Source organism: Miscanthus floridulus, chromosome 2 (assembly GCF_019320115.1).
Source record: "Miscanthus floridulus cultivar M001 chromosome 2, ASM1932011v1, whole genome shotgun sequence".
Lineage (NCBI taxonomy): Eukaryota > Viridiplantae > Streptophyta > Magnoliopsida > Poales > Poaceae > Miscanthus > Miscanthus floridulus.
The window spans coordinates 120,140,019-120,163,892 of NC_089581.1; the positions used below are offsets into that span (position 1 = coordinate 120,140,019).

Below are 23,874 nucleotides of genomic sequence, written 5' to 3' on the forward strand. Positions count from 1 at the left end.
CGACGGCGGAGCTGCGGGCGCTCGGCGGCTGCTGCAGCGGGGAAGAAAGGACGCCAGAAGGGAAATGGGAGCGCGGGGCGACTCGGGCGGACGCTGGCGGTGATGAAGGCGCGCCCAGGCGCGGCGTGGCCTGCGCGGACAGAGCGCTGGCGACGCGCGGCCGTCGCCGGGGACACGCGGCGTGCGAAGCCTGAAACCGGTCGGCCATTCAACGTCGCGATTCAGTCCGTCAGTGACGCGATGTTATGCCTGACAGCGAGTTTTCGAAACGATTTATCGGCTAATCGGTGGATCCTTCGTGCAAACCTACAGAATAGAAGTTGTAGAACCATGTACCAGCTTCAAATGTTGTTCAAGGATCGCGTTCTAATTCTCACCCGAACTCAAGTTATAATGCCCTGAAGGTCAGCTTGTCAGGCTGTCAGTCAATTCATCACTTAGAAAATTTGTTAAGTGTTGAAAGCTGGATTTTGCTAGTTTTTGTGGGACACATTCAAGCATGTTAGGAGCTAAATCAGTCCATGACATAAAAATAAAAGTTGTTCCTTATGTCAAACACTACAACTTTGCTTTAGTGAACTCCTCCATGCAAGGTCTCTAACACCTAGTTCAACTTTAGTCAAACATGTCACTTTGAAATCATGATACATACTCAAACCTTGACTAAATGACCAAACTAGCTTTAGCACTAAATACCAAAGTTGTTCCTAATGATATCCTAAGCATGTTTAAACAATTTGCAAGGTCATTTAAGCATTTCATGTAGTAGTCACTCATATAGCTATTGAAAGTAATCACATGAAATATTACTTGAGTGCTTGGTCGTGAAATGTGGCCTTCATGAACAAGGTTCCTTTTGTTAACCTAAGTATAGCTAAGGTGTTTTAGTGACCAACATTACCCACTTGCATTCATTTGCACATGATCATATGCATATGTTCTAAGAAACACGAGATAACAAGCAATGTTTCATATGTTTCGGTCAAATGTTTCAATTGTAAATGATGGTTTATGAATGCTTGATGCTCATGCTCATATTATGCAAGTCAAGTTATGCAAGGCTAACACCCGAGGTGTTACAGCTCGCGGCAAAGTATTTGCCGAATGCCCGATAGAAAACACTCGGCAAAGAGACGTTTGCCGGCACTGTAGATGCCGAGTGTTTTGTGGGCTTTGCCGTGTGAAGCCACTATTTTCAATAGTGGTAGTGCGGTGCTAGTTAGAAATGTTTGACTTAGGATAAAAACGATGCAAACTATAATTTAATTAGAACGGAGGAGAGTACAACAAACGCTGCAATACTCTGTTCCGGAGAAACCGCTGTGCTAGCTAAGCAGATAGGAACCTTTGGAATTCTACGGCATCACCACCCTTTTTATTTACTTGGTGTTCTGGTTGTTAGTCATCTTATTATACATCTGCGTAGAACGATTCAAGTCGTGCTGACTACATACATATATGATTAGTATTATTATTATTGTTTCGCTGAAGAAAGGAGCTAGTTAGACGAAGCTTGATCCTTTGAATAACAACATAGCAGCTGAAAAGTACTTACGTAGATGAGGTACGTATTACCGGGTAATATTAGACGACCGGTCACTAGTCAGCTTCATGAGCTGTCCATCACTCAAGCAGGCTCGTTGATTTTAGTCAGGACTTATCAGCCAACCAACAGTAATTTTCTTTTACAATAAATCAGCGTCAGTTGGACTTATCAGTCCAGAAATCAACCGGCGAACAGGCCGAAGGTCTCAAGAGGGCTACTGCCCACGGTATCTTTATCGCGTTCTCTAGTTAAGCCGTAAGAGCGTACTTACGTCGTCGCTGCACAAGAAGAGCCTACTACTACGTGTCGTCGCCGCAGTTCAGTGGAGTTGCCAGAGAAGCAACTGGGCTGACCTCTTCGAGTTTTGCAAGAGCTTATTCGACGATCGGGCAATATAATATCATCGGAGCACACGGTTGACCATTGAACCATACAAATGATAGCTGACTGACCGTTTCTCGCAGGGAGAGAGGACAAAATTGGAAAAACAATTTGGAAAGCGACGGACTGGAACATGCAGTCAGTAATAGTAATGTAATGTACAGCTATACCCACACGAGGCATGACTCTATATATAGTGCCCCCACGGGCCAGGGCCACACACAGCAGTGAGCAGTATAGTTCACAGTTGGCTCAAACGTACGTGCTGCACGGTATACGTACGTGCGTCGTACGTACACAAGTCACCAACAATGGAAGTGTTCCAACGCCTCCTCGTGGTCTCCGCCATTGCCGTGGCCCTAGTGCACATCCTCACGCACCTGCTGGTGAGGCCCAGCAAGGTCGTGAGGCACCCGCCGGGCCCGTGGAGGCTGCCGGTGATCGGCAGCATGCACCACCTGGTGAACGTGCTCCCGCACCGCGCGCTCAGGGACCTCGCGGGCGTCCACGGCCCGCTGATGATGCTGCAGCTGGGCGAGACCCCGCTGGTGGTCGCGTCGTCCAGGGAGATGGCGCGCCAGGTGCTCAAGACGCACGACGCCAACTTCGCCACCCGCCCTAAGCTCCTCAGCGGCGAGATCGTGCTCTACCGCTGGGCCGACATCCTCTTCTCCCCGTCCGGTGAGTACTGGCGCAAGCTCCGGCAGCTCTGCGCCGCCGAGGTCCTCAGCCCAAAGCGCGTGCTCACCTTCCGACACATCAGGGAACAGGAGGTCTCACACTTCTCCATCACTAGTTCACTACTTCTGAGTTCTGAGACGTACAATATTTTATTTTGTACATCAGCCTTTAGCCCTTTACTCATGTATTATGCATGCATGCATGTATAGATGGCGAGTCAGGTGGAAAGGATACGAACAGCCGGGCCATCGACGGCCGTGGACCTCAGCGAGATGTTCTACAACCTGGCGATCAGCATCGTCTCCCGCGCATCCTTCGGCAACAAGCACAGGAACGCCGGCGGCTTCCTGACCGCGATGAAAGCCGGGGTCGCGCTGTCCAGCGGGTTCAAGCTCCCCGACCTCTTCCCCACCTGGCGACCCGTGCTCGCCGCGGTGACCGGCATGCGGCGCACGCTGGAGGACGTCCACAGGACGGTGGACTCCACCCTGGAGGAAGTCATTGAGGAGAGGACACGTGCCCGGGACGACAAGCAGGCAAGGTCTGCTTCTGGCCGAGGCCGAACAGACGCCGCCGAGGACGACGACGACGACGGCGAGAACCTCGTCGACCTCCTCATCGGCCTGCAGGAGCGAGCTTCCTCCGGGTCGTTCCACCTGAACCGGAACAGCATCAAAGCGATCATATTCGACATGTTCACGGCCGGGACGGGCACGCTGGCGTCGTCGCTGGACTGGGGCATGTCGGAGCTGATGCGGAACCAGAGGGTGATGGGCAAGCTGCAGCGCGAGGTCCGGGAGGCGTTCCGGGGCAAGGCGGCCGTCTCGGAGGCCGACATCCAGGCGGCCAGCCTGCCGTACCTGAAGCTCGTGATCAAGGAGACGCTCCGGCTGCACCCGCCGGTGCCGCTGCTGGTGCCTCGGGAGAGCATCGACGCGTGCGAGATCGAGGGCTACACGATTCCGGCGAGGTCCCGGGTCATCGTCAACGCGTGGGCTGTCGGAAGGGACCCCAAGTACTGGGACGACGCTGATGAGTTCAAGCCCGAGAGGTTCGAGGGTTGCGTGACCGACTTCATGGGGAGTAGCTACGAGTACATACCGTTCGGTGCTGGACGGAGGATGTGCCCTGGAATTTCGTACGGGCTGCCGGTCTTGGAGATGGCGCTCGTGCAGCTCCTCTACCACTTTGATTGGTCCCTTCAGGAGGGCACCGATGAGGTTGACATGACAGAGGCACCTGGCCTTGGTGTCCGCCGCAAGTCGCCTCTCCTACTCTGTGCTACCCCGTTCGTTGCCGAAACAGCAGGGTGCAAAGTAACTGTATAGGTTAAAATGTATACTTCACTATTGTTAATACATACTACTCCGTTCCATAAAAAGAGTCTTATTGAAATCATGATGGTCAAACTTTCTTAAGTTTGACTAAGTTTATAGAAAATGTTAACAATATTTGTATCTCTAAATAGTTTATTATAAAAAAATATATTCAATGATCGATCTAATGATGCTAATTATTTACCATAATTACTATTTTTTTTGGCATTGGCCCCGTTCGCTGGTCTGAATTTTGGCTGAAACTGGCTGAAAAACACTGTTCCGGCTGAATTGTTGTGAGAGAAAAACACTGTTCCGACTGAAAAAACAAGCCAAATTTAAGACAAGCGAACGGGGCCATTGTCTTAAACCTGAGCAACGCCCAGCCGGGTCTCTCTCTATCTCCTTCTCCTCCGGAGAGGTCCTCCTCGACCGTCACGCCCGCACCTCACCGTGCTCGTGCGAAGGCCGCACTCGTGCCCTACCGCGCTCACGCCACCTCCTTCTTCCCGAACTCCGACGGGCTCAGAAGAAGCGGTTTGGCGGAAGGAAGGCCAGCCAGGTGGTGGGGATGATGGGAGGGCGGTTTAGAGGCCCTGGCGGCGGCGGAGGCCACCGGGCTAGATCGAGGCGGGGGAGCACCATGGCCATGGCGGAGCTCCAGCAAGAGGGGGAGAAGGCGACTGCCACAGGCATGCTAGGTTTCACGGCCGTACTCCGGTGAAACCCTAGCGCGCCGTGGGGCAGTGGGCAGCGGCAGGGGCGAGGACGAGGAGTAGAGCGCGGCCTCCGGCAAGTAGGAAGAAGGGGAGGGGGCGCGGGAAGAAAGGCGTGGGAGGTTATAGACGACTGTGTGTTAGCCTAATGCACGCACGGAGCCATGCCCAATATTTATATATATATATTCGCTCAAAGTTAAAAATGTTTGACTTCTCAGGAATTGAAAATGACATTTTTTATGGGACAGAGGGAGTAGACCATGTTAAGTAGTTCTCACATGATATGTGAGAAAGAAAATAAAAATGACTTTTATATTTTAAGTGTACGATGATTTCAGGTAACATTCTTGTACTACCAACTAGTACAAGTAAATTGTTACTTTTTGGATTTGTCATTTATCTTTCTGTAACATATCAAACTTTTGTCAAAGCTCTTTAGTCTGGGTTGGTGTTACCAACTGGGACTAAAGGTCCTCCGACATCCATCAAACTTGGACCGTAGTCAAGCTGGGACTAATGTGATGAACCGAAGGTATGTTCTTTACTAGTGTATAGAAATAATTGCAAATTATTAATTATCTTTATGCCAATACAAATCAGATTTTGTCGGGTTTGTGGTTTTGTCCTACCGGATTTTATTCTTGGAACCGAAAATTACAGATTATGCCTATAAAAATTGTAGCGAACTAAAGCTACAGTTTAATATATAATAATGGAAATAACCATCTACTGAAAGGAAACTAAAATTCAGGCATCTGGTAAGTTCCAAATAAAAAAACATATGAGAATCAATTCATGGGTAGAATATGGGTATTGGCAATAGTATCCATTGGAACTATCTATTCTATTTTTTCTAAAAAGTTACTCACAATTGCTACCTTAAAAAAACATCAACTATCACCTAAATCTATGTTTAAATTACTTGCATATGACATTATGAAAGACATCTCAATTAAGTGGGCCCTACATCTGCTTGGAACCTCTTACATTGACATCTAAATAAATACCCATATATGCCATTATAGTAATATACTCTCTTTGTCCTGAAATATAAGAAATCAAAGCGGTTTCAGAGAAAATAAAGAGTCTGGCAAAAATACCACATTACACCTCACTAATTAGGAGGGAGGTAGTAGTTCGATTATTGCTTTCCTAGTTTAAAAGGAATTTTTACATGTTATTCATTTCCTGCCATGAATTAGAGAGGAAAGGTATGGTGTACTTGAAAAGGAGTGTTCGATTAATAAATACATTAGAGAGAGATGATTTGAGGAGTTAAAATACCTTATATTTTGGTACAAATTTTGAACCCTTGATTAATTATATTTCGGGATGGATGGAGTACTTAAGTAACAATTTCTTAAATTTACCTAAAAATTTACCCGTAAAATATTAATACCGTACGCCCAAAATTGTGATTTTCTTTTCATTAATATTCTCCATGCCCTTGCAGCTAAAAAAACTTTTGTGTCCGTTCATAAATTTGCTATCGATAATTATATTTATTTTTCAGTTTCATCATCCTTTCTTTTGTGTTACGAGTTTCATCACAACATACATAACATGTGCCTGATTACATTTGTACTTGAGTATCTTTTAAGGACGAAGAGATGATCTTAAATCGCTATATAAGATCAGTCTTCATGTGCCTGATTACATTTGTATTTGAGTATCTTTTAAGGACATCACACATTCACACCTGAAGCTTTCCACTATCGGATCAGCATTCAAAGACCCCGGTCATCTTCATCCTCAAGTCAGCTCCATATTGCTCAGGACACCACCACCGCTGCCCCAGACGGTAGGGTCTCGATGGAGCTGTACATTGGCAGGAGACACTACCGTGTGTCTATATCCACGGCAACCACCTTCCTGCCACACCTACTGCTGTCATGGCTGTTGTCGCCCCCGCCCAAACACCACATAACTGGTCTCCACCACCCTGCCGGTGGTAGCACCACCGCCTTGCCTCAACGCCTCCACACCTGTCATGGAACAACTACTGCTGGACTGACCCGCTGCCACCAACATCCCTTTGATTCTAGCATCCCTAATCCTCAATACCCAAACCCCTATTCCCCAAACTATAGCTTCGCAGGAGTTGAGGAAGGCATGGCCACACGGTGGTCTATTCATTGGCCAAAAATTTGGGTGAGGGGGAAGTGTTTCACTGGGTACACTAGCAAATCTGTTTACAGTATAGCATACTTGTGTCAGGAATTCAGGATCCTACAAGTTCAAATACTGCAAGGACTTATCGGATGGCTTGTTGGAACACAGCTCAGGTTCACAGCCTCCCCAAAGATATTAGTTATTCATAAGATCCCAGACCTCCAAGGGCTTTCATTTACTTCACAACTGGAAGAACATTTAGTCCCTCGCTTCTATGTAATTTTAACTACCTTCTGACAGAGCTATTCTCTGTAGTTTCCTATTTATGCTTATTTCCTCTTATAATGAGCTAAGTGAGAGCACAAACCATTTGCAACAATCTCCAATGCAATCATCCTTGAGGCCTTGACAAGAATGCCCACATTACACTAGAAACAAAAATTCCCCTATTATGATGTGAAATAATAATAATATACAACAGAGGCAACACAACGTATATTCCCAGTTTGCCACATAAATATGCTTAGTCACATAACACAGAGGTTGATATACACTAAAATATCCCTTGATAAAAAAAAAACACACAGGTTAATTGTTTTAACATCAAGAGTATGAAGTTCCACAAAGGCTAAAGTTATTTTTCATCCGATATTCAGGATATGTGAAATCTAAAAGATAGCTAAAACCAGCATATGATACTACAGCCATACATATCTAGCACAAGAAGCAAAATATAGTTCATTCCAACATTCGCCTTCTACGAAAGAAACATAATTTCCATCTCTCAACAACCATTCGAACAAGATTGAGTACCCGAATGAATTGAAGATTTGTTGCCTTCTTGTCCATGCTGGTGATCGACATCAAGATGATTTGACTTCCTGTTGATGTCAGTATGCTAGATGTGAATCTGAACTCTACTTTCTAGTTCCAGGCATCCAATGACTCTGAGAAAAGGGGAACATAGGACAAACAACGTTTCGAATAATTGTAGTCAAGCTCACACCCCATGTTGCGAATCACATGCACTTTTCTACTATCCATATCATAGCATCTTATTGTATGGTCCAAATCCAAAACAAATAATATCAAGTGGCACTCTGGATGAATCGTGATCAGATTATACTGCTACAGAGGACCAATCACTATGGATGAAGGGCGGGCCTGGTGCAAGCGGTAGACTCTTACCGCCTGTACAGTGACCGGAAGGTCCCGGGTTCGAGTCGCGGTCTCCTCGCATTGCACAGGCGAGGGTAAGGCTTGCCACTGACATCCTTCCACAGACCCCTCACAGACCGAGAGCTCTCTGCACTGGGTACGTCCCTTTTTTTTAAGGGCCAAAACTGATCATTCCGAGTAACTTTGAAGTGCTGACACTATGTTTGAAGATCCACTCATCACTAGCATAGTCCTTAAGAACATACACTGATAGCTTCAAGTCATGTTCTTCAACCGTAGTGAGATAGTACAAGTGGCCTTGAGAGTGTCCAATGAAACCGTCATCATTGCCCTGTGGCACGGGGATGGTCCTCCATGAGTTCCCTGGGTGTCAACCACCAGTACAGCTTCAACTACGCAAACACATGAAGAAAGCCATTGAGAAATACAGTGCTCATACCATCCCACAAGGCCGCATCGTCACTCCATCCACTGTCCCTGTGAGCCCAATGCCCGGTCTCCGACGAGTAGATCTCAAGCCCACCAACATAGTAGCCATATACAGGTGCTGCATGCGTCTCCACGAACTCAAACACATGGAAGTTCGGGGAAACGGCCGGGTCGAACCCCAGCCGCGCCTCGCAGATGTTACCAGCCTGGCTGGACTCAGGCAGCGCCACCCATTCCTCGTCGCCGGGTTGCAGACGACGTAGTAGTTGGCGCCCGGGGCCGTCCGGCTGCGGCAGAGGAGGAGGCCGTTGCAGCAGTCCAAGAGGGTGATGTCGGCGTGGCCTGGGAGGAAGGACAGGGAGGGGCGGATCAGGGGCGCGCCGCTCTTCGTGACGTTGGTGAAGTGGTGGGCAGTCTCGGGGAAGCGCTCGTGGCTGGTGGTGTGGTAGAAGAAGCCGGCGAGGGTCTAGGGCAGCTTCTTGCGGTGGTCGGGGTGGGAGATGAGGCCACGCCAGTGTTTGGACACGCACTTGAAGCGGCAAACTGACTTGACGGGCAGTCGCGAGAGTATATCCACGATGAGGTCGTCGGTGAGGCTGGTCAACTGGTTCCTTCTCTCCTTGGAGCCCGTTGCCATGGCTGTCTATGGGGAGTGAGGCGGTCTGTGAGTGGCGGCTGCGGAGCACGGAGGGGAGAAGCAAGGAGGAAGAACCTTTTATCTGTATGCCATTATAAAAGATGATCCCGATCTACAGGTAACTAAAAAGTTCGAACACACCTGTGTGCCATCGCGCTAAACTTTTTTGCCTTTCACGCCATTCCGTCCACCTTCCGTCTGATTTTTGCCGTTTTCCTGCTCTGACATGTGGGCCCAGCTAGTGGAAGTGTCCAAAATACCCTTCTCTCATACTCTTATCATCTTCTTTCTTTCTCTCTCCGACTGGTGGGACCAAGCTGTCGGCGTCTTTCGCACGCTGTAGGCAAAGAGGGCCGGGCCGTAGGAGCGGAGGCACGGCGGGTGCCCGCAGCGGCCATCCGGCGGACGACGGAGAAGGCCATGGCAGGGGCGCGGGTGGCGGTGGCGAGGCGCGTGACGCTGGTGAGGGTGGACGCGGTCGCCGGAGTGGAGCTTGCCCGTCCCGCGGTGGCGGGGCAGCTCGCCTACGTGCTGGTCGCGGTGGCCGGGGGAGCTAGTCGCTCGCCGTCGCGGTCGCCGGGGGGAGCTCACTGCGCGCTGTCGCGGTGGCTAGGGAGATCTCGCCCACGCGCCGTCGTGGTGGCTAGGGGAGCTCGCCACATGCCATGGCGGTGGTCGGGATGGAGCACCTGTGTGCGCCCACGGTGGCCGGGGGGAGTCCATGCGCGCGCCAGCGGTGGTCGGGGGAGCTCGCCGCGCGCCAGGGCGGTGGCCGGGACGGAGCACCTATGCGCACCCGTGGAGGCCGGGGGGAGCCCATGCGCGCGCTCACGGTGGCCGAGGAGAGCCCGTGCGCGCACCGGTGGTGGTTGCTGGGGAAAAGCTCACCGCCGGTTGCTCCAGGCGCTACTGCTGTAAGAGGTCGAGCTCGCCATGGCCGTCACGGTTTGCTGCGGGTTGCCGTTTGCGTCGACGTCATTGGCGATGCCCATGTTCATGAGCAGGGAACGAGCGAGGGCAGAGAGAGCCAGAGGGAGGGCGAGCAGAGCTCAGCGCACCACTGGTTCCTCCTGGCACGCTCCATGCTCCTAGGGTCGGCCGTGCCGCTGAAAAGTCCTAAATGGCTAGAGGGGGGTGATGTCAACAGAATATCGTCGGTAGTCCTCCGAGGGGTATCCCATGAAGGTAGATTGAATGGCAGAGAAGCGTGTGATCAAGATCAAGAAGGCAACAGAGTCACACGAGTTATACAGGTTCAGGCCGTCAGTATAACGTAATACCTTACTCCTGTGTTCTGTTGGATTGTATTAGCTATCGTATGATATTGCGTGAGTTTGGAGGGGTCCCTGCCCGCCTTATATAGCCCGGGGAGCAGGGTTACAAGTCGGTTAGATCTAAGAGATAACCGGAAAGTAATAACTGATTACAGGAATCTTGGAATCATATATATCCTAACAGATCTTGTAGTATCTTCAGGATATCGTCCTGGTGTCTTGCGGGAGACGCCGAGCAGAGTCGTGCCCCGCAAGGCTTCGTCTTGTGGGCTAGGCCACCCCTGGGGGCGCAGCTCATGTGGTCTGCCATGGGTATCCGGGGTTGTAATCCCACAGCTAGTCCCCGAGTACCTTGTACCCGTTGTGCAATGTCGTCTTGAGCTTGTCCGAGCAGGTGCGAACAAAGTCGAGCAGTCAAACTCGTGGTCTGAGCACCATAATGAGTTGCCGAGCAGTTGCGAGCAGTTGCCGAGCAGCATGGTCCGTCGCCGAGCAGCATGACCCAAGTACGGCTTGCCATAAGGGTGTAAGGAGCTCAAGTTTTAGAATCGAAAATTTCTTCGCAGTGGACCAAGTGTGACCACTTAGAGTCCGACCACAAGAAAAGGAGATAGTCTTCTTTAGTTTCTAGAGGCGTGGCGTCTTCCAAAAAAAAGCAAACACATTCATTGCGCGGTGAAGTGTGCACACTTAGTCCCCGAGCCTGACAGTAGATGACATAGTCATGTGGTGCCAGGGTCCAAAGTAAAAAGAAAAAAGAAGACCAGCCGAGCAAGCAGCCAGTCCCCGGGCGTAGCCCTAAAAAGCACATTCACTGCAAGGTGAAGTGTGCCCACTTAGTCTCCGAGCCTGACAGTAGGTGACGTGGTCACGTGGTGCTAGGGTCAGAAACAACAGTCAACTGAAGAAAAATCCCTAATGCGGTGAGGAACCGAGACATAATGCTGACGCAGTCCCTGAGACACAAGAGGAAATCCTGTTGATAACGGAATCACGGAGAAAATACCGAAGTAATGGCTGTACAGTAGTAATTATTGAGCCGTATCGATTGGCGAAGTTGTCGGCGAATATTCGGCGAGTAACAACCAATTACGGCGATAAATCAGCAATACGGGCCGGGGCTATGCGAAGGCCCAGGAAACGGCCCACCTTTAGTTGCGGAGAATTCGGAGAAGCGTAAATTGCGGGAATGGTTTTCCAAAAACCCTCGAATGTGAAAAGGTGGGGGAGTGCTTTATAACTGCGCCGCCACACCCCACATTCCCACCTTTGCCACTTTGCCATTTCGTCTTCCTCCTCAGCCCTCGCCCTTCCAGATTCACATCCATACTTGCTTCCACCGCCAAACCCTAACCAGATCTGAGAGATGGCGCCAAAGAAGGGAGCTGCGAAGCCGAAGAAGACGAGCCCCAAGAAGGCGAGTGCCGAAGTTAGGCGTGATGAAGAGTGGGTGCCATCGCGGACCGGAGAGGCGGAGCTCAACAGATTAGTGGAGGCGGGAGTCCTTCTGGACCGTGTTACCACCAGATGGCGGCAGGCCCTCGGTGAGCCCTTCCCAATGCCCCACACTAATGAAGCAGTGGTGTTTGAGGATTATTTTTGGAAAGGATTGGGATTCCCTGTTCATCCTTTTCTGAGGGATTTGTTGGATTTCTGGGCGGTTAGTTTGTGCAATCTCCACCCAAATACCATTTTGCATATCTCGATCTTCATCCATTTCTACGAGGCATTTCTCAGAATCCTTCCCCATTTCAACCTCTTCCGCCACTTGTTCTGGCTGAAGAAGAGAGGCGGTGGCGGTTCCAAGGTGGTCGGCGGAGTGTACCTTCAGCTGCACGATGGAATGGCTGGCGAGTACCTAACTATACCGCTAAACACGTCACTGAAGGGGTGGAACGCCAGGTGGTTTTATATGAAACAGATCCACTCTGCCGTCCGCTGCGATGCCGACCATGTCCCAGAGAGCCAGAGAAGCTGGTCGGAGATGCCAAGCAACATGGATATGGAGCAAGTCAGGGAGCTCCTTGGCTTGATTAAGGGCGTGAAGACCTACGGTGGATTGGTGGCGGCGAGCTTCATAGTGCGCCATGTCCAACCCTGTAACGAGAGGGCCACCCTGCCTTTGAATTCAAGGGGAGACCGACGGTACTCAGGAGAAGCTGGAGATGCTATCGAGAGACGTAGTGCAAGAGCGAGCTACAGAGCTATTTGCTCTATTTGCCTTGTTCAGCATGTCCGGGTATACGAGGCCTTTTAATTGCAAGAATCTGCCTCCTCAGGTTAATATCTCAGTTTTATGTTCCTGATGCTTTGTATCTTCTGTAATTGCCGAGCAGTGGACTGATTCACTTATGCGAAGATCCATTCGCAAGAAAGATCGGTGTACTTCTTGAGCGTACCGAAGGGTGATTGGCCGAGGGGAGTAGACGCCCGGCCATCGGCGCAACCTGAGGAGGGAGCCGTCAGCATCTCTTCAAAAAGTCCATCCCCGGTGATGTAGACTAGGCCCGATCTTTCAAAAGGTATGATAGCATCGATTGGTGGAGACTCGATGTTCACGATCTAGGCTTCGAACCAAGACTGATTCGGACCCCCACAACCATTACACCACTGCTCTATTGGTTATCAACCACGCGAACGCGATTGACCTCGCCGAGAAGGCTTTCCTGCAAGCGAATCGAGAACACAAGCAAGAACGGGATGAACGCAATCTGAAATTGCAAATAAATATGAGGCTTATGAAAATAAGAAGGAGTTCAAGTCTTTATTCGAAAGGACTAATCGCCACAGGCGAACAAGATCAAGAACTGGGGCCCTGGTTCACAGCAAGCAGCCTTGGCGGCACAGTTGCAGCAAAACGGTGTCTGTTTCACGAGAAAATCAAGAACTAAACAAAACCCAAACCCTAAGGAGAGCGACGGCTGCTATTTATAAAGTCTTGGGCATCACCCCCCTGGACGCGCCCCCTAATGGGCCCAAACACAATACACAGTCCAACGGACCAAAAGACGGTGTTGCAGCACCCTGGCAGATTCTGGACACTGACTTGTTTCGACGATTCCTGTTAATTCCAAAGGTCTTTTGATGTGAAACCACTTGGATTGGCTTCCTTATCAAATTAGCTTTCCAACCATATGTGGATCGTCGAAAACAGAGTCCGGATGCGTCCTGGGTGACCAATTTAAGATAGACTGGTCCTGGAGGCCGAGGCAGACTCGAACTTGAGTTGTTTTGGGCCTCCACCTCGGGGACTCGAACCGAATTAGCCTCGGGCCTCCTTCTTGACTTGGACACCCTTGCTGGCCTCCTACCCCTCCATACCATGTGCCAAACATGGTCATATGCATGGGTGTCATGTCCTCATCATCCTCCCCTTCATGACAAAAAGTCGTCCTCGGCGTCGATTGTGCTTGAAACTGATCCTTCACAACATAAAGGAGAACGGGGTTGTGAAAACAAAGGGAACTGAAATAATTGTGAGAAGGAACGTGACCATGTTTCCAAGTTTGTAGCATGTCATCTCGCATAAAAATTTTAGCAAGCATGCATACTCCATGATCTGAATGCACACGATGTATGTCAACACTATCCTACAAAAGATTAGAACTAACCAAAGACAATGCAGGGAATAGATGATCTAGCAGACATAGGTAGCAACCAACAATGCTCCCCTTCTTGGAAGTGAACTTGTTTCTTTGAGGAACATGAGAAAATGTTTGTATTATTATGGCTGACCTCTAAACGATCATAATCTTGTACAACAAAAGGAGAATTCATATTACTGCGAATGTATACGCGATGTATCATATATTGTCCCTTGTTATATTTGCCAATAACATGATATGTATGTTTAGAAAACCAAGGCAAATCAACATATTTAAATAGGCTCTCCTCCAAACAATCTAGGTTACACAAAACATCAAATTCAATGTAACCCAAAGTATGTAAAGAAGACAACAGTTTGAACTCATCAGTTTTAGTAGCAATATGAATAACATGTTTATTTTCAGCGCAAGTGGTTGGTTCCAAAACATGTAAAACTGAAGCATCATCAACCAATTCATCTTTATCACAAGGAACATCAAGCAAATTATCACGGGACAAAGATAAATCAAGAGAGGGTTCCACTAACAATTGCTCTATGATAGCATGGTTTGTGGAAGAATTTAGTACATTAAAACTATTCTCACCTTCTGTGAGTGTAGCACCATGGGCATTACCTGTGTTCTCAGCAGGAGTAATAGGTGCATTGTGAAGTGATGGTTCTGAATTTGCATATGAGGTTGTGAGCTCCTCATTTTCTTCCATGTCATCCTCTCGCTTATGTATATTATCCTACAGAAGGTTAGTCATAGCAAGAGGAATAACAACAGACTCTTCCTCTAAATGGTGCACCTCATCATATGAAGTCAAAACAGGAGGTGGATTAACAAAGGTTTCTCGCATAAGAAGTTTCATATCATTCCAAGTTTGAGGTTTATTAGAAGGATCTAAAGACTCCCACCAAGATAAAGCAGAATGTCGTAAAACACTAGCTGCATTTTTTACCTTCCTCCTTGGACACATAAAGCGAGTAGCAAAAATGTTATCGATGGCAATTTCCCACTCCATGTACTCATCAGCACCTTATACCATCATAAGTCGGTGGATACGAACAACCTATCATTGTTAGAAGACAGTAAAAGACAACACAAAAGTATTATCCCTATCAACTACTTAGGTTGTGGATAAGGAAGAACAAGACACTCAACTCTCAAGCATCTTACCACGGTCTTACAAGTGTTCTTACCAAAGCAACAGGCGGTGCTAATCGGTCGGTGACTGTGATACCATCATAGCTTGAGTGTAACAGTTGCAAGGCGAACATGTACTTGGTTAGAAAAAAGTGGAGCTTGGACAGGCACAATATAGTAGCAAGGAATAGCAAAATTCGCAACTGAATAGCAAAGCTGAATAAGTATCCCAAGTACTTGTCTTAGTTGCTGGCCTACTCATGTTCCAAGTACCAGAGATATCAAGTGATGTGAACAGCAAGAATATGATTAGGAACAAGGTAGAAATCAGCACACGCAAACACAACTCATATGGCGCTCTCTATGTGCTCCTCTAGATATTGTTCCTCTTTTGCCCCTCTTTTTTCTATTTTTTAGGCTGTCGTTGTTTTTTTGAGAAATTTTGACTTTTTATTTTTATTTTTTTTATATTTTTTCTTCACTTAGGAGCACAAAAGAAGTAACCACAGAAAATATGAGCTTAAGCAAGTGAAAGACGTGGCCTGTGGAATTTTTAGAAGATGTGCTCGAAATCGACAAAAACCTTGTGACGACGAAAAGAGGATCTTGTGACCACTTTTTGACTAAAATAAAAATCTCTGACTCCAACAATGCGGGGGATGGATGGATCCAAAATTTCTTTCTGATCGATTTTGATATATAGAACGTCAAAATCCGAGTTCGTATGCAAAAACTAGACCAGTTTTAAGAACGGACTCCGAATTAGAGGACAAAACGGGAACAATGCGCGCAAAATTGGTCACGACAGCAATGATTTGATGGAAACAGTGAAGACAAGTGTAGGAAATTAGATGGCATGGACTAGGGTTTGATGGATACAAAGGAAACTCAACAAGACTTGGAGATGTTCACGGATTATGATAAAAACAAAGGGGAAAACACAAACTGGACTAAAAATGATCTAAAACCAGCAGCCAGAACTTGACCTAGGGCACAAACTCAACAACGCGAAACAGAGACAAAATTGCACGGCACAATGAGGCCATAGGACAGGGAATATGTGATGATGTATTTTTTTTTTGGCTTTTTGTAGACTATAGGTAATGCAAAAACAGTAACAATCTAAAGGGGAAACAAAGTTATACCTAACGAGCAGCAAGGTCTCTAATACCACTTGATGTAGACTAGGCCCGATCTTCCGAAAGGTATGATAGCGTCGATTGGTGGAGACTCGACGTTCATGATCTAGGCTTTGAACCAAGACTGATTTGGACCCCCGCAACCGTTACACCACTGCTCCGTTGGTTATCAACCACGCGAACGTGATTGACCTCGCCAAGAAGGCTTTCCTGCAAGCGAATCGAGAACACAAGTAAGAACGGGATGAACACAATCTGAAATTGCAAATAAATATGAGGCTTATAAAAATAAGAAGGAGTTCAAGTCTTTATTCGAAAGGACTAATCGCCACAGGCGAACAAGATCAAGAACTGAGGCCCTGGTTCACAGCAAGCAGCCTTGGCGGCACAGTTGCAGCAAAACGGTGTCTGTTTCACGAGGAAATCAAGAACTAAACAAAACCCAAACCCTAAGGAGAGCGACGGCTGCTATTTATAAAGTCTTGGGCGTCACCCCCTAGACACGCCCCCTAATGGGCCCAAACACAATACACGGTCCAACGGACCAAAAGACGGTGTCGGAGCAACCTGGCAGATTCTAGACGCTGACATGTTTCAACGATTTCCATTAATTCCAAGGTCTTTTGACGTGAAACCACTTGGATTGGCTTCCTTATCAAATTAGCTTTCCAACCATATGTGGATCATTGAAAACAGAGTTCGGATGTATCCTGGGTGACCAGTTTAAGGCAGACTGGTCCTAGAGGCCGAGGCAGACTCGAACTTGAGTTGTTTTGGGCCTCCACCTCGGGGACTCGAACCAAATTAGCCTCGGGCCTCCTTCTTGACTTGGACACCCTTGCTGGCCTCCTACCCCTCCATACCATGTGCCAAACATGGTCATATACATGGGTGTCATGTCCTCATCACCCGGTGTCAGAGAAAGTCCGGGGAAGAGGGCAGCAGCAGACGAAACGGCCCGGAAAAAGAGAAAGACGGCGTGTGCCGCTCCCATCAAACCGGGCAGCATCTCGCTTGGCGAAGACCGGCCTACTTAGACACGAAGTGCAGCCATGTCTAAGTGGTCAGATGATGACGAGGCTCCGGTGGCTCCTCCACCAAGCACTGAAACGCCTCCACACAACACGTGCACGGAGGTACGATCAAAGAGAGGCAAAGAAGTCCCCGAGTAGCGGACGAGGGGAGTCCCTGAGCAGCAGGCGATGGGAGTCCCCGAGCAGCAGGCGATGGGAGTCCTAGAGCGACGGGTGGAGGAGAGGCCGGCGGCAGAGACCGCGGGACCTCCACCCAAAACATGGGCGTCGACCCCAAGGTCATGGCTGGAGGCTCAAGTAGGCAGCGCCGGTTCAAGAAATTGTACCGGCAGACCAAACCATAAGTATCCTTGCCTTGGAGTTACTTTGGTTGTCATTCCTTAGTTTTTTTGGCGACTGACAAGCTGATCCAACGTAGTGCAAAGTGTGTGGAGGATCCGACCCCACCTGTCCAGACTGTCGAGCAACCAATGACTGGTCCCAAAGCAGATGAGGTGGTGGTAGACCACATTCTGGAGTCCCCGAGTGCTCGGCGATCTACAGAGGAGTCAACCAGCGCTACTGGTGAACTTGGTGGCGGCAAACAATTGGCGTCGATGGCGGACGGGTCGGCGATGGTGCCCGGGGCAACAACGGAGGCCACCGGGCCTTTAGCGGCGAATGCGGGAGATGCTAATGCCGCTCCTGAGTCTAGGGCGGCGAAGCCGATCATGCCCGAGGAGTAGACGACGCCCCCCGAGGTGTCATAGAGCGTGGTCGGACCCGCTGTCCGGCCAAGGAACCCTCCGGTGGTGCCTCCAGCCATGGCGGAGGAGGATGAGGTGGAAGAGATTGAACGTGAGGAGTCTCGACCCCAGGCCATCCGGATCCTCCGCAGACGCGGTGATGAGGTGGTGGTTGTTGAGGAGGAGGACACCACCAGGGAGATGAGGAGACTGAAGTCTGCCCTTGCCGGAGTGATGAGGCAAATCAAGGTCAGTACTGCATCTGGAACCCTCATCTTTGATGTTGGAGATCGGAGTTCGTCATTGCCATTGTGCGCTTGTAGGGGATAACTCGGACTGCCGAGCAGTGCCACCAGCTGATCAAAAGGATGGAGCCCCTCGCCGAGGAAAATGAAAAACTCAAGGAGGCGATGAACCTTATGGAGAAAAACATCTAGAGGGCCCAGCGCGAGTGAGACCTTGCTGAGTCCAACGCACAGGACCTGGAGTACCAGAAGGGCGTCCTATCCGAACAGCTGGCGGCTGCATCCGAGCAGCTACATAGTAAGTCTAAGCAGCTGGCGAGTACTTCCACTCAACTGGAGCAGAAGTCCGAGCAGCTCAAAAGCGTATCCGAGCAGAAAATAGGTATGGTATATTGGCAAATGTGCTTTGTACAGTTGAATAACCATATTTGTGGTGATGACTATTGTGCTTTGTAGAGCAAGATGCGGAGCTCGGCCAGCTACACCAAACCATCGAGCAACTCTGGGATTAGAAGGCGAAGGAGTCAGGACGAGCAGACAAACTGGCCGAGGAGCTGAAAGGTGAATACTTCCTAGTCAGAGTTACTGTTGAAGTAGTTTCCTTGTGTGATGGAACCTTGTAATGCTTGTAGGCTATCGTCATAAAGCCAAGGCATAGTTTGATGTGCTGGTGCAGGAGGTCAGGACCCAAAGGGATAAGTTCAATGTTGTAGTCGCCATAGTTAAACCGGTGCTCGACTGCATTGACCTGAAACTGGCTCCTCAGCCTGACGGCAGGCCGCAACGTTCGGATACCATAATCTAGAGGTGCAAGGCAGCATGAGAGAATTTCAAGGGCTTCAACTATGATGTCATTGTTACCGCCGCTACTCACGTCCTTACTATGGTTCGGTCCCACTATCCATCCATTGACCTTCAGGCGATAGGGGCCGGATTCGCCGAAGGGATGGGTGAGGCAGAGCACCAGTAGCTGGAGGATGAGGTGGAGGATGCGGCGAAGAAGTTGGCCAGTGACATTGACCTGTTCAGCAAGATGGACGGTGATGGTGAAGCTCGGTGACCTACTCGGAGGATATTATCTGTAACATCTAGAGAGGATAGTTAGAGAGCGCGAGGGCATAGAAAACATTTATGTATGTGTATAAATGTTATAAAGTGCATGTGTTATGCAGTTTGCCGATGTTTGTGTTGAAGAATCGTTGTAGTAACAACCCGAACGCAATTATACGTAGTATAAGTAGCATCCGAGCAGTTGGTTCGTTACTGAACTCTTTGGCCTTAGCCAACCCATAGTCCATAACGTCAAGTGTGGAGCCCATGCACGTGTAGGAGGAATAGGCATCACCAAGGAACCATAGCCGACCACCCATAACGCAGAGCGCAGAGCCTATGGCACATGTAGGGAGAGATCAGAGACTGGGTCTTCTCCATAGAGATCAGAGCAAAACATGTGCTATTTGGCGGTTAGTGAAATAACTTAGAAATATACGCAGTATAAGTGGCATCCAAGCAGTTAGTTCTTTACTAAGCTCTCGGCCTTGGCTAGCCCATAGTCCATAACGTTGAGCACAGAGCCCATGCACGTGTAGGAGGAATAGGCATGACCAAGGAACCACAGCCGACCACCCATAACGCAGAGCGTGTAGCCCATAGCATGTGTAGGGAGAGATTAGAGACTGAGTCTTCTCCATAGAGAATAGAACAGAACGTGTGCTACTTGTTGGTCGGCAAAACATTTCAGAGATATGGAGAAACGTGGTCGGTGATTTGGAGAAACTTGTTCGGCAAAAACATTTGGAGATTTGGAGAAACGTGTTCGGTGATGTTATGGCAATTTCGTATTAGAGTTCGTTATGGAGTTGCTTAGAGCTCGGCGACCATAAGTGGAGAACAAAACATAGTGGAGAAATAATGGAGACAAATTATGGAGGCCAAAACTTTATTCATCATAAAGTGGAGAATACATATCTAGGGCATTTCAAGGATAGAAACATATGAGGTGTTCGATGTGCCATGAGTTGGGGACATCGATTCCGTCTAAGTCACATAGGTGATAAGACCCTGGTCGGGTAACCTCCTTGACGACATAAGGCCCTTCCTAGGGGGAGGAGAGCTTGTGCATCCCTTTGGTTTTTTATTTTCTACGGAGAACGAGGTCGCCGACAGCAAATGAACGACCTTTGATGTTGCGGTTGTAGTATCTCCACAAGCCTTCTTGATATTTGGTTGTGTGGACGCAGGTGATTAGGTGTTCTTCCTTAGCCCTGTCAACATCCTATGTTCGAATAGCCACGGCTTGCTCTTCATCATAATTTTCCGCCCTAGGTGCTCGGAAGGCAATATCCGCTGGTAGTATGGCTTCTGAGCCGTAAACCAAGAAATATGGAGACACACCGGTGCTGCGACTAGTTTGAGTGCATAGTCCCTAGACCACAGCTGGTAGCTCCTTGAGCCATCTGCCCGGATGCTTTTCTTCTTTCTGATAAAGCCTCTTTTTGAGGGCATCAAGGATCATGCCATTCGCCCGTTCGACCTGACCGTTGGCTCTAGGATGGGCGATAGAGACGTATTTGACAAAGATGCACCAGTCTTCACAGAAGTCCCAAAAGTGATGGCCAGTAAACGTAGTTCCGAGGTCGGTGATGTGCTGTTCGGGAGGCCAAATCTGTGGATGATATCTTCGAAGAGCTCGACTGCTTTCTTTGCAGTAGCCGAGACGAGCGGTTTATATTAGATCCACTTGGAGAACTTGTCGATGGCGACGTATACATACCAAAAACCACCTAGCGCTGGCTTGAAAGGCCCGATCATATCCAGTCCCCAGCATGTGAAGGGCCATGAAGCTGGGATGGTTTGTAGTTCTTGTGCCGGCACATGTATTTGCTTAGCAAAAAATTGACATCCTTCACAATGCCGGACAAGGTCTTCTACATCGGAGATGGCCGTGGGCCAATAAAAACCTGCCCAGAAAGCTTTGCCAACCAGTGTTCTTGAGGCTGCGTGGTTGTCATAGGAGCCAGAGTGAATTTCAAGAAGTAGCTTCACTCTGTCTTCTTGGGTGATGCATTTTTGCAGTATCCCTTCCTTAGCACTTTTCATCATCAAGTTGTCGTCCACCAGCACGTAATGCTTGCTTCGACGGATTAGGTGTTCGGTTTCAGTCTTGTCGGCAGGTACTTCCATGCTGGAGAGGTACTTGATGAATTGTTCCCCCCAATCGGCGGCTGGCGAAGGTACCATAAGTACCAGCTGCTTGGCGGGGGGAACTTCCTGAACTTCCTTATCTTCCTTAATGGATGGCGCTAGAAGATCTTGAACGAAGACCCCCGGCGGAATCACGGCGCGAGAAGAGCCTAACTTGGATAGGTGATCGGCAAGCTAATTTTGATCGCGTACCACGTTGTGGTACTCGATACCGTAGAATTTCCCGTCAAGTTTCCTGGTTTCAGCGCAATATGCATCCATCTTCTCACTAGAGTAGGACCAGTCTTTGTTGAGCTGGTTGATGACCAGCGCAGAGTCCTCATATAACCTAAGGCATTTGACGTTGAGCTCGACGGCTATACAAAGTCCGTGGAGACATGCTTCATATTCGGCGGCATTGTTGGAGGCCGGAAAGTGTATCTGGAGAACGTATCGGAGCTTATGCTTGGTCGGCATGATAAACAAGATGCCCGCACCAGCACCATTGATGTTAAGGGCGCCGTCGAAGTACATCACCCAGTGCTTGGGGCAAGTGGCGGCGATGGGCTCTTGGATCTCGGTCTACTCAGTGATGAAATCAGTGAGCGTCTGAGACTTGATGGTAGGCCTGCTTCTGAATTTGATGGAGTAAGTGCCGAGCTCAACCACCCACTTGATGATGTGGCCGTTGGCCTCTTTGTTGTGGAGGATATCCCCCAGAGGGAACTCAATGACTATGGTGATCTTGTAGTACTCAAAGTAGTGGCGGAGCTTGCGCCACATAATGAGGATGGCATATAGCAGCTTCTGGACCTGAGGATAACGAGTCTTTGGCTTGTTGAGGACCTCGCTGATGAAGTAGACCGGACATTGCACCTTATAGGCATGTCCGGCCTCCTCGCGTTTGACCACAATGGTTGTTCTGATGACGCGAGAGGTAGCGGCGATGTAAATCAGGAGAGTTTCATCTGGCCATGGCGCCATCATGATCGAAGGCTTTGTTAGGAACAACTTGAGCTGCTCGAAAGCTGTGTCTGCCTCCTCTAACTAGGAAAAGCACTCGGAGGACTTGAGGAAGTTTGAAGAATGGTAGATCTTTTTTGCCCGAGGCAGTGATATGAAGCGGCTTAAAGCAGCCATGCAGCCTGTAAGCTTCTGTATATCCTTGACACATGTTCGCCATTTCATGTTAGTGATGGTGGAGACCTTGTCAGGGTTGGGCTCGATGCCACATGCACTGATGATGTAGCCTAGCAGTGTACCAGATGGAACTCTAAAGATGCACTTTGAAGGGTTCAGCTTCCATCAGGTACCTTTTCAGATTGGCTGAAGGTTTCTTCGAGGTCAGGCGATAAGATCATCAGGCGGTCTTGGACTTGATGACCACATCGTTGATGTAAGCTTCAACATTGTGGCTGATCTATTGATCAAGGCACATATGAATGGCCCTTTGATAAGTCAGCCCCAGTGTTCTTGAGTCTGAAGGACATGGTGGTGTAGCAGTACGCCCTGAAAGGCATGATGAACGACGTCTTGATCTGGACTTCTTCCTTGAGGGAGATCTGGTGATAGCCGGAGTAACAATCTAGGAAGGAGAGCAGTTCATAGCCAATGGTGGAATCTACAACCTCATCTATATGACATAGACCGAAGGGGTCTTTAGGGCAGTGTTTGTTAAGATCAGTGTAATCAACACACATTCTCCATTCTTTATTCTTTTTTTGAACGAGAATAGGGTTTGCTAACCACTCATGATGATACACTTCTTTTATGAATCTGGTAGCTAAGAGCCATTTTATTTCTACCCTAATAGCCTCATTCTTGTCTAGCATGAATCAGTGGAGTTTTTGCTTGATCGGTTTCACAGTCGGTGAGGCATTCAAGGAGTGCTCGATCTTCTCTCATGGTACCCCCTGGGATGTCTATAAGTTTCCAAGCAAACATGTTGGCATTGGCACGTAGGAAGGAGACGGGCACGCTTTCCTATTTGGGGTCAAGGTGAGCCCTAATCTTCATGGGCTTGGAGGGGTCATCGAGGCCGAGGCCAACCTCCTTGGTTTCCTTGGACTTGGTGGAAGCGCGAGGAGGCTCCATTGATGGGATCTCTAGGTCATCGGCGGGCACCGTCTTGGTGTCGGTGATCACACTGGCCATATGGATGGAGAGGTCAGTGGCATCAGCGAGGGCGAGACTCTCTGTCTCGTAGGCGTAGGTGATGGAGAGGTTGGCCCATAGGGCTAGGACTCCAATGGGCGAAGGCATCTTCATCACCAAATAAGCATAATGCAGTACAACCATGAACTTGGCCTAGAGCTGGCCAACCAAGTATGGTGTGGTAGGCGGTGTTAAGTCGGCGACGTAGAAGTTGATGTGCTCGATGCGATAGTTGCTTGCCGTGCCGAACTATACTGGTAGGGTGATCTCTCCAAGAGGTTTGGATGCCCTGCTAGGTACCACACCCTAGAAGGGAGTCTGAGGGTGTAAGATCCATTATCCCAAGGCCCAACTCCTTTAGGGCTCCGGCGAAGAGGAGATTCAGAG

General features: G+C 48.9%; 1 protein-coding gene and 1 pseudogene across 1 annotated transcript; one reads left to right on the top strand and one right to left on the bottom strand.

Moving 5' to 3' along the window:
• The first annotated feature begins 2,184 nt into the window (after positions 1-2,184).
• Positions 2,185-3,936, top strand: LOC136536949 (premnaspirodiene oxygenase-like). Its single transcript, XM_066529078.1, has 2 exons — positions 2,185-2,700; positions 2,818-3,936. The coding sequence occupies exons 1-2, from the start codon at positions 2,239-2,241 to the stop codon at positions 3,934-3,936; spliced, it is 1,581 nt and encodes a 526-aa protein (XP_066385175.1). The 5' UTR covers positions 2,185-2,238.
• A 4,390-nt stretch (positions 3,937-8,326) lies between these two features.
• On the bottom strand, positions 8,327-9,000 carry LOC136536950 (F-box protein At5g07610-like; annotated as a pseudogene).
• Between the last annotated feature and the right edge of the window lie 14,874 nt (positions 9,001-23,874).